This window comes from Solea senegalensis, unplaced genomic scaffold (genome assembly GCF_019176455.1).
Source record: "Solea senegalensis isolate Sse05_10M unplaced genomic scaffold, IFAPA_SoseM_1 scf7180000013749, whole genome shotgun sequence".
NCBI lineage: Eukaryota > Metazoa > Chordata > Actinopteri > Pleuronectiformes > Soleidae > Solea > Solea senegalensis.
The window spans coordinates 31,962-45,857 of NW_025320884.1; the positions used below are offsets into that span (position 1 = coordinate 31,962).

A 13,896-nucleotide genomic window follows, 5' to 3' on the forward strand; every position below is an offset into this window, starting at 1 on the left:
TGAGTGAATTTCATCCCTCCTTAATCCCTCAAGTATGCTGGAGATGAAGACAGTCACGACAAGCGCTAGTTTTGAGACGCCAGTGTGTGAGAGAAAGAAAAGGATCAAATAGAGACAGCCAGGGAGAGCGGGGGGGAAAATAGTGGGTGGGGGTTAAATGTTAGATAAGGAGAAATAATGAGATATTATGAGATAAAAGAGGTTATAAATAAGGGAATGAAAAACAAAACATGTGTAAAAAATTGTCTGCAGAGCCAAACTCATTTTGAAGATGATAGGAAACTCATGCAGAACCTTGCCAATGTCCCTGCTGGACAGTCTGACGGGGACAGAGTGTCATCGACAGCAGCTTTCGCATGTTTTTTGGTTGTGTAGATCAAGAGGCTGAGCAGCAACGAAGTTTGCTGCAATAAAATATTTCAGAACTCATAATTTGTAGGGCACCCAATTTAAACGGTGGCAATAAAGTGTGACCGACAGGAAACCAACACGGGACCAAATTCACATAGGAAAACTATCCAGTTTGCTCTGTTGTAACAACAGTGACACACCCAGTGGGCACTGACTGCCAAAAGATAAAAGCTGTCAGAAAACAGACATATTTATATGATGTGGCTGGGCTAGAGAAGTCAGTGCATGGATGAGCTTGCATGGGCTCATCACCAGATATTTAGCGTGTAAAAGATTGGAAAGTAACATTGACAAGCACATCTGCCGAGGTTTGAAACAGATGTTCTAGCTGCTACTGTCAGAAAGAAACAGATGGAAGTTTGGACAGCTATCCTTTTAAGGACTCTTGCTAACTTCTGTTCAATGGGACAGTCTAATCAAAGTGTTGTCCATAACTTTAACCATAACCAGTTCATGTCCAACCCCAGTCTTGTATAAAGTACCTAAAAGGGATACTTGAGTAAATGTACAAGTAAAAAATGACTTTGAAGTCACTTTTTATTATAATATTACTTATTAATAGTAATAAATTATAAATAAAGTAAAAGTCTTAAAAAAAAAGTAAAAAGTGAGGAGTAGGGCAAGTTGTCTTTCAACTGGAAGGTTGTGGGTTCAATTCCTGTAAAGTACAGATACATGAATTTTGTAGTTCAAGTATTTGTACCTAACCCTAACCTTGACCTAACCACAATACAACACTAACCAGTTCTGCCTCAATAGGACCAGGTTTTGATCACAAAGGATTACCGGTCCCGAGAAGGTCAGTATTTGGGGCAGAAAAGGTCCTAAAAAGCAAAAACACATACATGTGTGTGCACCTGTGAGCCTGTAACACACTCCACTCAAGCTGTCGGCCAAACTTAGCCCCGTGGCAGACAAAGAAAAGCTGGCCAGTCAAAAGCAATATTTTCTGTCACTCAAGAAAACCTTTCTTGAGTGAAAGATAACTAAAAGTATAAAGATACTCCACGGATTTATTAAAAACGTGATTGAAATCCTGAACAGAATTTGAAGCCGTTTGAACAGAAACATCTTCCCTTGAATCTAATCTAACGGGGCCTTGAGAAGGACAACACTTTTCCTGTGGTTTAATGGGAATTCTTGCTCTGTTTGCTCTCTGTTGAAGGCAAAATTGTGATAAAAGTCTCTATTTATTTTTACATGAATGTTAAAACTCCAGACAGCAGCAGCGGCGGCTGCAGTTAACGTCATAAATACATACAGTAAAAGCCATGTTGCTGTGCTAAGTTACTTTTTTTTTTATTCCGGCTCTTCCTCCAGCTACAGAGGCATTTCAGCATGTGTTTTTTTTTCTCTGCCATGTATATATTCCTGGCACTAGAACATACTGTAGCATACATGTCTAAAAAAACACACACACACACACACACTCACACACATAAACACAGTTAATTCAGTTCCCTACCTGATGCCAAGCCCACATCGTCATTTAATCTTTATCTGTGCCCATCTCGCTGGTCCTGATTAGACATTGAGCTTTTTCAGACTCATAGTGAAGCGGACAAGATAAGATCTGCTACAATGAAACTCTCCTCTGGTGATGATGGCAGTGAACAGTGTATATACATAGTATATCTTTCCCTCACTGTGTGACTGAATGAGTGCATGTTGAACAGATTAAGCAAAGGATCCACTGGTTGAAGATGTAATTATACTGACGCACACAGAAACACACCAAAGACAGAACTTCAGCACACTCACAAACCCTGTCTGTGTGTGTCTGTGTGTGTGTGTGTGTGTGTGTGTGTGTGTGTGATTGCACATGCGTGCACCTGTGGGTCAGTGACACACTCCCCCAGACTGGAGCTGTGACACACTGGCATGCACACACACACACACACACACACACACACACAGAAAAGTTGGCCCTGCTAAGCACTGCAATCAAAACCAGTATAAGAGAGCAAAGGCATTCCTCACTCCGCTGAGTCTTCAGGCTGTGCTCTCTGCTCTCAGGCCAAAATGATTAGAGCGGCCGTAATCAGCAGAGGCTCTGAAAGGACAGCTATCTCCCAGCATTTCATCTCTCCCACTCTCTGCCTCACTCTCTTCCTTCAGCGACAACCTATCTCGTAATGACTGGCATTCCCTCTCGAAAGGGCCAGTATGACTAAAGACAGACAGACAGACAGACAGACAGACACAGATAGAGACATTCAAGAGGAGCGAGCATGAGACCGGGGAAAGAAAGATGTCCGATGGTATGTCCAGCAGCTTTCAACAGAGACCATCATTGTCCTGGCAGACTGGGGAGCTGCCCACAGGTGTGGCTTCGCCCAAGCTGCACCACAGTCAGGCACTGTGTGTACATGAGAGCGCACACGCGTGAGTGATGGAAGATGATAACGTACGTCAGTGGGGATAGAGGGGAAGAAGGTGACTTCTGAAGGGCGGTTCTCTTAATCCATGACCGCTTTGGTTAAAATAAGCGTCCTGTAGTGAATGTGCCGCCTGCAGAGCGGTGACAGTTCTGTCAGCAGTTCTTTCGGCTCTGAAAAAAAATAAAGCCCTAGATATCAACTATGAAAAGATTGAATGTTCTTTTTCCTCTCGCGTTTGACCACACCACAGATTATGACTTTTGGGAATATAATAATGATAACCACTAATCCTAAAATTCAAGATCAATTTTCATTTTACCAGGATTGTTTACACCAGGTGTTTAAAAGCTGGGTGAGAAATGACTGATTCCCCTCAAGGGACAGTATTTTTCTTTCTTTCCCACCACAGCTGGGTCGACAGATCATGACCCTCTGGTTAATCTGATTCCCTTTGTCCACCTGTATTTGAAAATGCTTCTTTTCTTCTCCATTTTGATGCATTCTTTTTTTTTCTTTTACCATATCTCATACCACGTACCAGATCTTCCCATGCACAGTTTTTGTGGATACACATGAGAACGGCCTTACATTTACAAAATATTTTGGATTATGACGACATAACAGACACGTCTGAGGATTATGCAGCAGGAAACTCAAAGTGCAACAGACTCACTTTGAATTTGAATGTACATGATATCAAAGTGCTCGTATTGCCATTGACCACTATTTATGGAGATGAATGGAAAACACTGAGAGTGAAGTTTTCATTTGCTCAATGTAGCAAAGACATTTTTGCATATTTTTCACATTAGGGTCACATTACTCGTCCTGGCTTAATGACGACGGTGTAAACATGTGATGACGGACAGTAGAAGGGAGTATATTTACAACGGAGGTTCAACCCCCGCTGAAAGTCAGCAGAGGAAGTACAAGTGTCTCTGTGCCTCTCCTCAACAGATGTGGAGACGCGTCCTTCAGAGGCTGCCCGGCCATACCAGCCGTACAGTAGACTTACACAGCTTCTGTGACACCACATCCCACACTGACCTTGACAAAGCTGTGAATGAACAGTGGGAGGATTCGCTTGAGAAGGGAAAAAAAAAAAAAACTCCACAAAGCTTCACATTGAAATACTGCCACTTTGCAGAAGTGTGTGTGTGTGTGTGTGTGTGTGTGAGAAAGAGAGAGAGAGAGAGATGTTGTCTCGTGAAACACTGCACACAAGACAATGAAAGAACAGACACAGACAGATGGACAGACTTACAGACAGTGTGTGTTATCAGAAGATCTGCAGGGGCTGTCTGTCTGCCTGTCTGTCCGACTGTCACACACATCAGCAGAGCTGAGCCTATATGGATTGTTTTATGATGACATATCCACTGCGCCTAGAGGGCCACCTGACATTCCTCACTTTGACCCCCCACACACCCACACCCACGCACACACACACACACAAACACACAGAGTCTCCCTCGTGTATCTCTGCAGGCAACGCAGAGCAGACACCACTCTCACCTCTCTGTGTTTCTCTGTCCTACTTCAGTGTGTTCTCTGAACGCCTCCCCTCTCAAATGATGCGTTTTAATGAACACTGCGGAAATCCACATCACCAAGTCTAATTAAGACATGTGTTGTTTTTGTTTCAGGCCATTTGCATATATATATATATTTAATCAATCTTTGAGTGAATGTTTGTTAACAATTTAAATTAATATGATATTTATATGAATTGTTTGACGTGTTTTGTAGAGATAAGTTTTGTTTTGTTGTTGTTTTTTTTAATTCTAGGCAACGGGAACTTGTGAGTCACTGCCGATTTGACACGGTGTGCGTATTTGGATGAAAAGTCGTCAAAGTGTCTGAGTGATGGCGCAGCGGTTAATCACCGAAGACGTGATTACGCGCAGCGATTGCGCGCAAAACTCAAATTAAAGTGCCGTGATTTAAATCCCATGTGAGACAGTCGATCGACGCGAAAGCACAACACACGTGATTAAGACACACGACACTTACCACCACAGTCCGATGATGTTGACCGGGCAGAGCAGGATGAAGAACAGGGCCAGTTGGATCCGCGATAGACGAACCGTCATGTTGAACAACTGCAAATCCTCAATGAGATTCCCCAGCAAAGTTAGAAATGACTCAGCTCAGCCAACGCCGGGTTGGATTTCCTCGGAAATACATAGGAAGCCCTTGTTTCTCTGACGGTGCGAAATCTCACTGTACGCTGTGGGTCAAAGAGAGCGCGAAAAGGTTCATCATCCAACTCCTCTTCTGTCGGGCGCATCTCAACGCGCAACGAAGTTGGTCAGGAGGCTGCGGGAGAGACGTCCACTTTCAAAGGTGTGGTTAACCTCCACATGGTCGCAGCACATTTAATGTTTTCACCAACTGCCCAAGGAAAAGAGACGCAGTGACAAAAGCGGCAAAGTCAGGGCTGAGAGCGGAACAGCGCACGAACAGCAGCTGCGGCTGGAAGGACAGCCGGGCTATCTCCTCTCTGTTGTTATGTTTCAAAGGTGAAATGGTGTTAGAGACGAGCGCGGACGCCTTCCAAACAAATAAAAGCCAATCATGGTGTTTGTTAGTGGCTCTGCTGGATTGTGGCGTGGCTCTGAAATGACGCAGTGATAAATACACTTTGGGGAAGGAGTTTTTGGTGCGCGCTGGCTGCAGGTAGAGGCGTATGTGCGCCAGTGCAGAGCCACGGTCTGTGTCGATGTGTTTTCTTTGGATGATAAAGGGCGAGGAAAAAATGCGCTCGTCTCCTTCCACCTTGGTGTGACGTCGCTCCGGGCGCAGCGAAATCCTCGCTGTCACTCAGAGACGGAGAGAGACAGAAACTCCAATTAGGTTTAGGAGGACCCGGCGTGGAGCAGAGCAGAGACGGGGGTAAACACACACACACACACACACACACACACAGAGTGTTTATGGTGGACCAGAAATAAGAGCTTATGGAATGAGATGATGTCAGTACAGGTGTGGTATAGCAGCTCTCTGATATGTTTGTGCCAAGAGACTGGCACGGTATGAAGCCATCTGGATGGGTGTTGCATCATGTCACACTGTTTTCAATCCCATCATTTATAGCTTTGCATTTTTCACAAAGATATATATTGTTGTTGTTGTTTTTTCAATTTCATATATATTTTTTTGGGAATAAAACTTTCGCCAAAACCTAAGCTGCGCACAAATGAAGTTACCTATTGTATTGCGCGCGAGGGCACGTGTGTTCTTTTTTTGGGACCTTTTCTGGCACTGACGTTTCCAGGAACAGTGTAGTCCTCATAGGGACCAATGTTTGGTCAGAACCTAACACAGGCATGTACACAGTCATGTCAAAATGGAATTCTCTACCCTCACTAGTTATTCAAACAAAAGAAAGAAATCAAGAATTACATTAACAAAATATCTCAAAATCTATCCTGGACATTGTGTGATTACCAATGTTTGCTTTTGCCCTTCAGTCAAACTTCTATTATAGTTTATTCTAATTGTGATACACGTGGAGTTTAGAGGAGTTTACCCTAATTCGATGTGATTCTTACAGACTGAAAGACTCTTTTAGACAAAGTATGTCAGTGATATTGTGCTATATAAATAAAAAAATAACATGAAGTGCGAGTAATTGTTTTGCTGATTAGCTGCTGTTGCCCCTTGCTAGAGAATAACTGATTACATTGTTGTTGTTGTTGTTTTTAATATACAGTTTTGTGGGGTTTTGGATTTTTCTTTATGTATCCTTAATTATGTGACTGCTCTATAGTATTGTTTTGTTTGTTCTATGTTAATATAGGAAGCCATATAGGAAGAGCAGCCATTGCCCAGTATAATGTGGATCCTTATAAATTAAATGACACTAAACTTAACGTTTTTGAGGTCCTGTTTTAAGCTAGGATTTAAGAGGTAATAGGTTATGGAGACGGTTTTGATTAGGCTGTCCAGATGAATGGAAGTCAGTGTCCTGATAAGAATAGCTGTGCAAATGTGTGTGTGTGTGAACAGGCGTATTATCACCTGACTGGCCAAGGGCATATCCACTGAAATCCAACACCACTGTACTGTGGTCGCCCATAAAAGCCACTGACACCCGACTTTGTTTCACTGCAGTAATGCAATCAATCACAAGTGTAAAACAAGGCAAACTCACCCAGTCAAGTGCCACCATCTTTCTCGCAGGTCTCGGTTCCATTTACCAAAGCACAAGCGGACCTGATGGGAAGCCCTGTCTGAAGAGAGAAGAAAAAATCCAGGCAACTTTTATGTTTTGATAAAATTAAAGTCCAAATTGTAATTTTTATTGAAAACCTGACTCTTATTGGCTTAACCTTTCATCCATTCAAATATTTTGAGACAAACCCATGAAATTTTGTATTTTAACAACCAATTGTGGTGTTATACAAATGTATTTTTACAACTCGTGACATGTTTTCCCTGAACTTTGTATCAGACCTGATCTCTTTTCATGTTCCCTCAGCATCAACAACCCCTTGCACAGACTTGAGTGTTACTTGAGCATTTCTTCATCCACATTTAATTTCATGTTTTTACTAAAAAAGAGTCATAGTGATAATGCAACTAAAAATGTATATTGACACCTGGAAACGTGCAATCATGTGTGATCCAAAATGAAATTCCTTCCTGCGAAGTGCATATTGACACATTTAAAATTGTTTTATAACACAAGAAATGTTTTTGGCCTTTTTGGCATCAGCGTTTGATTTCTTGACCACCTGGATTGGAAATATGAAGCCTTTTGGGAGCCAAATGTAAAACAAATTTCAAAATACATGAATAAGGCCATGGAAAATAGAACTTGAACTGGCCTGTCTGAATGTACATTATTGTTGTTGTGCCCACAAATACAAGTGAAACAATATACCTCAGAAGTGATAATACAGTATACAGTATCTGCTGTTGTCCCAGTTTTGGACTGATAGTCACACAGCTCCCCATTAGGGGTGGGACAAAATACCATTTATGGTGATATACCATCGCCCTTCCTCATGCAACATGATAATCGACACACCAGGGCAAATGTTGATATTTGAATTAACAAATTAAGCCGCTAAAGTAAAGAGTCCCTGCTAGTTTCACAGCGGCACTGCCCAAAGGAGTGAGGGAAACTTACCTGGCCAAAAAAGAGGCAGTTTACAGCGGGATAATGGCGAAGAAAGCTAAGTTAAGAGATGCCCCATACATAGACTTTATACACTTTGTTGTAAATAACTAGAGAAATCCTGCACTTTTAACTTTTCACAGAGGTTTTGCTTCCTCAGTTGGACAGATATTGCGATGTATCGCTATATATGATTGTCTCGCAAAGTGTCCAATCCAATCCAATCCAACTTTATTTGTTAAGCACTTTAAACAAACAAAGTGCTGTACAGAATAAATAAAAGGCCTAATAAGTAAAAGGTTCAAAATTAGATAAAACAGGTTCAAATAAATTAAAATCATAAAAACACAATAAGAAATAGCAGCCATACAATAAAAAAAAACAATAAATTCTATTCAAATTAAAATAAGTAAAATAAATAAAAATCAACGTCTCATGAAGTGTCAAAGGCCAAAGAGAAAAGGTGGTTTTTAAGAAGGGATTTAAAAACAGACAAGAACGAGGCCTGTCTTATGTGCAGAGGCAGATCATTCCAAAGTGTCGATGATCACAGAATTATATTGTATCGTGACATTGGTGACGTGGACAATGTATCGTGCATCATATCGTATCGTGAGGTACCCTGTATTTTCCTACCCCTACTCCCCACAGAAACTTGTAAAAGGTTTTTTCACCTATAATTTGACAAAACCTGATTCAATGCTGATAATTACATTGTCTAATTGTTCGACTGGAGAAACGACGAGACGTCTGTTCGTGAATCAGATTCCCCCGATTGCTGGTGGATATAATGCTGTGTCTTGAACCTTGGAGTAAATGGCCTCTGCTCACAGAAATAGATTCGCCACGTCGGGGAGTATAGGCGAAGGTGGTGAATACCTGGGGCCGAGATATTAGAAGTGGCCTATAGTGTATTGTCTTTAGCAACAATGATTTTGTGAAAACTTTCTCCAATGATAGAACCCCCCCAGGCTCTGTATAAGCCTAATTAATTATAACCCCCAGTGTGTATATAAAGTATATAAACAATAATTCTGCATTGCTTTGGCACTTGCTATGTCTAGATACGTGAGAGTTTTGTGCCTCTGGGTGATGCCGTTTATATAACAAAAGTAATGAATTATCCGACACCGCCGCCTTTAAAGGATTTAATATCACTGCGTTCACTTATTGTGATTTGTCTCGATGTTATTTCATCAGTTTAAATGCTGTAATATCTTGTTATTGTCACTCTTAATATTTGTTGAAAACTAAACATGTGCTAGTGTCATTATTATTAGTGTAAATGTTTACTTCTAATCAATACCTTACCTATAATTATACATTTTCTCTCTCTCTCTCTCTGTGTCTGTCTGACCCGCATTCCTCCCGTGTTTTAAATCAAGTGGCTGAAACAAAACAAGGTGAGCTCTTGCGAGACTGCGCCTGAAACGGAACACGTGGTGATGTTTGAGCGGAGAAAGCTTCTCCGTGTGGAGTTGTTTTCGGGCACCGACATGTGAACTGGTACCAACTACAATAAAATTAGAAAGTTATGAGAATTGAGTTATCTCAATATACTATAAATAACTTGCGGCATAGTTGTGAGGAAAAACATGGCACTTTAAGTATGCATTGTGCACACACACACACACATCTATCTTTCAGTCACCTTACACTCTCTGTCCTCTCCTCTTCTGTATCTCTGTATTCGCTGTTCCACAGTTTCTCTCTTGTCTTGTCCCTCTCTCTCTCTCTCTCTGCTGGATTAGTGTGTTTTGTTAGGGAGGGCTGATTCTTCATACTTGGCTGCGGCTTTATGGACAATAAAGATCTGATTTCAAAGTCCGGCAGGGTGTTGGGCCTGGGGTCTTGGCTCACAACTCTAGTTGCCTGCTGGGAGGAGACACTGCACAGCCCCTGACCAGATGGCCATCAGCCCACTTACATTAGATTCATAACGTACATTATGTGCATTGTTGAGATTCTTCTGTCTGTGTGGAGCTCCATACATCATCGCCTCGGCCTCAGTGTCGCCGAGCTTTGCCGACGTCCACAACACGGAGCGCCGCTCGGTGTTCTCGCACTTTGATACTGCGCCTTGTATTTACTGTAATACTGAAGGCAAACATGCCACGTTAGAGCTTTTTTGTTAGGAGAAACAATGTCTGTATAGATTATGAATGAAAAAAAAATGTTGATATTTTCGGCTGACGCAAACCTGAAGCACCTTGAATGCATCAAGTGGAAGGCACACTTTATGATTAACACTGTCGTCTCCATAAAATGACAGTGTAAGTTTGGCAGAGAATGTTGTGACCCGATTCATGTTGTTCATTTGAGTTGTCATACTAAACCGAGTTGAAATGACTGACTATTTTAGTGCTTTGGTTGAGGTTAATGGGCTGAAATCATTGTGGTTGAGTATCTCCACCCTGACTGTTTGCTTGAGCACATGATTATTTGGGAACAAAGAACCAAAATCCACGTGTTGCCCAAAGACACTGTGGCAGGACAGATGTTTGCCAACACAGGAGCTAGAACCATTGTTTTCTAGTTTGAGTATTTGCTCCCCCATCCCCATAGTTCCCATAGTGATGCTGATGATAATGATGACGCTCCATGTTGACCTTAAAAGCTTTCCTGATTAACTGGAGTTCCCATAGTTGTTTACTCACTGACTCGTACATTTTAATCACGTAAGTCAGAGTGGAGATGTGTGACGTGTCCCTCTAGCATGTATAACACATCTGTGGGGACTTAGTGCAGAATTGTAAAAGAGAACGCCCTGATAAATACAGGAGCTTCACTCAGAGCTGCCAGCGGTGCATTTCTCACTCATTAAAACTTGTAATATTGGTTGCGTTCCACTTGACATTTACTAGTTGAGGGGGAGAGGGATGGGATGGCACGGGGTGACAGACGAATTTGCGCATGACATGATAACAGTCGGACATGATCTCACAGCCCATGTCCCGTGTGTGTCAGACCTGTTTAATATAAATCTCATGTTTCCTTTGGCATCTTTAAACTACAGCACTTTGTGCACGGGCAAGTTCAGTCAAACACAGTTTATTTCACACTGGTACAATTTCACACCTGGCTTGTAAAGTGCACATGATGCTGTAGCTCAGTACAAGTATGTACAAGAACAAAGGACAGTGACAACTTTTTAAGCTACAGGCTTTGTGGCTACAGTGAAATTCTCTCTGGAGAGATCACTTTGGCAGAGACTAAACTATCATGGGGCAGTCATGGTCCCCAGAGGACTAATCCCACAAGTGCCTTTGTGCAGTTTTTTGACTTTAAGTGAGATATCTTAACAAATGTTGGATCGGTTCATATGACATTTGATAACTTGATACAAACCAAGAGGCAACTGGTAACTCCCAAGCACCATGTTGATTTTGTATAGCCAGAATTTTACACCGACCCACCCATCTACCCTATCTAACTACAACCAGGCTCCTATTGAAGGATACCAGCTGTCAATCACACTGGTGTTCTCTCATATCCATCCATCTTCTACCGCTTTATCCTCCACATGAGGGCCAATCGCAGCTGACATAGGGTGATACGTGGGGGCCCACCCTGGACGGTTTGCCAGTCAATCGCAGGGCCACATATAGAGACAAACAACCAATCACTCTCACACTCACACCTACGGTCAAATAGAGTGTCCCATTTACCTAATCCCGAAATCTGCGTGTTTTTGGACTGTGGGAGGAAATCGGAGAACCCGAAAACCCACGCACACACAGAGAGAACATGCAAACTCCAAGCAGAAAGGCTCTTGTTCCGACTGGGTCGCGAACCCAGGTCTTCTTGCTGCAAAGGCAAGAGTATACGGGGACATATTTTACAAAATGTGCTTATTGAACAACTTCCAGATTGTCATCATCTGGCACACTGTCAGATTATGACCAATACACATGCATGTTTAGAGCCAAGCAGAAGAATCCAAAAAAACAATGGTGCACCCGGGGGTTTAAGTTATCACTTATCATTAAATCACATCAACATCTAATAAATTAATAGGAATCTGTGTATCGGCAATGTCCAGTGTGCTTTGATTACTACTATACGACACCACAATACTGTATTGTATCGACAGCGTAGTACCGTGTACGTGAAGTGTGTCGTACGTTATTAGAAAATCTCATCACAGGAAGGCTTATCTTTGCAGAAAAACATACTCGATAAACAATTTGTTGCAATAACTCTGTAGTTTCCCCTTGGGTCTGTCACTGATTGAGAGGAAAGAGAGCATGGGTCTGGGATATGAAGTGTTCTCTGCCTCCCTACCTCCCTCCCTCCCTCCCTCCCTCCCTCCCTCCACCCAGGAAAAGCTAACAGGCCTAACCCCTGTCCCGCCACACCTATCATACACACGCTGCACACACATTCCCCTTCTCACACTGCTTTCATCTGGGTGTGAAATGGATTCCTACTGTCTGCCAGAATGCACCACCTATCTCTGGATGTAATTCTCCCTCTCTCTCTCGCTCTCTCTCTCCCTTTGTTTTCTTTCTTTCTCTGTGCCACACGTGCGTCCTTTTGTTTCCATGCCTCGCCCACCCTGCACGGTACACATAACACATTCCCAGGCGATTATGATTTTAAAAAAAAAAGGAAAAATGATTAGAAATCCCACTGGAGCTAATATTTTATATGACAGCTTGAATTATATCTAAATCAGAAACACATGATGGCCCTAACCTTTAAAACAAAAAAAACAAACCAAAGCCATCCCAGGAATTCCCAAGAGAAAGGCATGTTTATAAAATTCCTTCATAACTGGCACACACACACACACACACACGTTAAGTGTGAGAGAGATCGTAGTATGAAATATTGATACCTCTCACTGCCACATGATTTTACATGTCCACAAACAGAAAGTCTGTTCTTAGAGAGAAGGGAACTGAAGTTATGTGAAATGATGGTCTTGTCACAGCAAGTAATGAAAGTAAACCCTGTTCCAGGAAACTGCCTGTGCGCTGAAAACCAGTGCAAACTGTCAACAGTGTGCTCTATAACGTGGTGTGATTCAGATACAGTGTATCCTGCTTTTCGTCTCGCACAGGACCAGCCCATGTTTTCAGCTCGGTGACTCTGTGTAATCATAATTGGATGCATATTATTTGGAGCGCAACGATGTGCACACACTTGGAATCCACCAGTTATTCTGGAGAGAAAAGTGCAGATTGGCAGATGATAAGGAGTTCCATTTTAAGCATCGATGAACCAATTAAAGGTGTTTTTTGCAGAAAGCGCCATGGTTCTCACACAGTGGTACGTTTTCCCCCTGGTGGTACTTGGAGGAAGACTTAGAAATGCTGTTTAAACCAGGGCATGAGATCGGAGTGGAGCTGTGTAGAAAATGAAAAAAATAACAAAATAATTATTATTCTCTCACTGGTGTCTCGTTCCATCTTAATCTAATGTCGCTATACCAGTGTGCAAAGTCTATGTGAGGAAGAGGAGGATGATGATGAGAGAGCAAATTATCTTATTGGGAATAAATCCTGCCTCCTGTGAAAAGTGTGTAGCTGACTTTGCTCGGTCTATTGACGACACTGTATTTTAACGTTGGTGATAATGGTGTTACTTTAAGAGCTCTATATTTTCTCAGGTGGTGATTAAAAAGTTTCAGAACCACGAGTCTAACTTATTGCATTTGAATTGCCAGAGGAATTTGAAATGTTCGAGAATCTCCTCTCGTGTGTTGTGTGTGAGCTCAGCCCTGAAGTGTTTGATGAGACTTTATGTGACACCTTTTGCACCCAAACTGTCAGAGTTTGAGTGATGTTTTAGATGTGTGCCTACTTTTTGATTGATGATACTGCTGCTCATCTGTCCAGTTTTGTGAATCCCTGCACTTTTGTGTTTGCTTGCATGAGGAGAGAGTCCAATTATTATCCTGAATCTCTCTCTCCTGCACAATGTGTGTCTTTTGTTGTTGTTGTTGTTTCACTGCAAAATAACTAAACGAAAATA

The 13,896-nt window shown here is 42.1% G+C and overlaps 2 protein-coding genes across 2 annotated transcripts in view; one reads left to right on the top strand and one right to left on the bottom strand.

Moving 5' to 3' along the window:
* wnt6b (wingless-type MMTV integration site family, member 6b) overlaps positions 1–5,506 on the bottom strand; it is a 20,673-nt gene extending 15,167 nt beyond the window's left edge. The window contains exon 1 of the mRNA XM_044015663.1: positions 4,806–5,506. Coding sequence (XP_043871598.1) covers positions 4,806–4,885 — 80 coding nt within the window. The 5' untranslated portion in view covers positions 4,886–5,506. The remainder of the gene's footprint in view (positions 1–4,805) is intronic.
* LOC122760556 (FAST kinase domain-containing protein 3, mitochondrial-like) overlaps positions 5,462–13,896 on the top strand; it is a 16,222-nt gene continuing 7,787 nt past the window's right edge. Inside the window, exon 1 of the mRNA XM_044015662.1 lies at positions 5,462–5,687. The gene's annotated coding sequence lies outside the window, so the exon portion shown is untranslated. The remainder of the gene's footprint in view (positions 5,688–13,896) is intronic.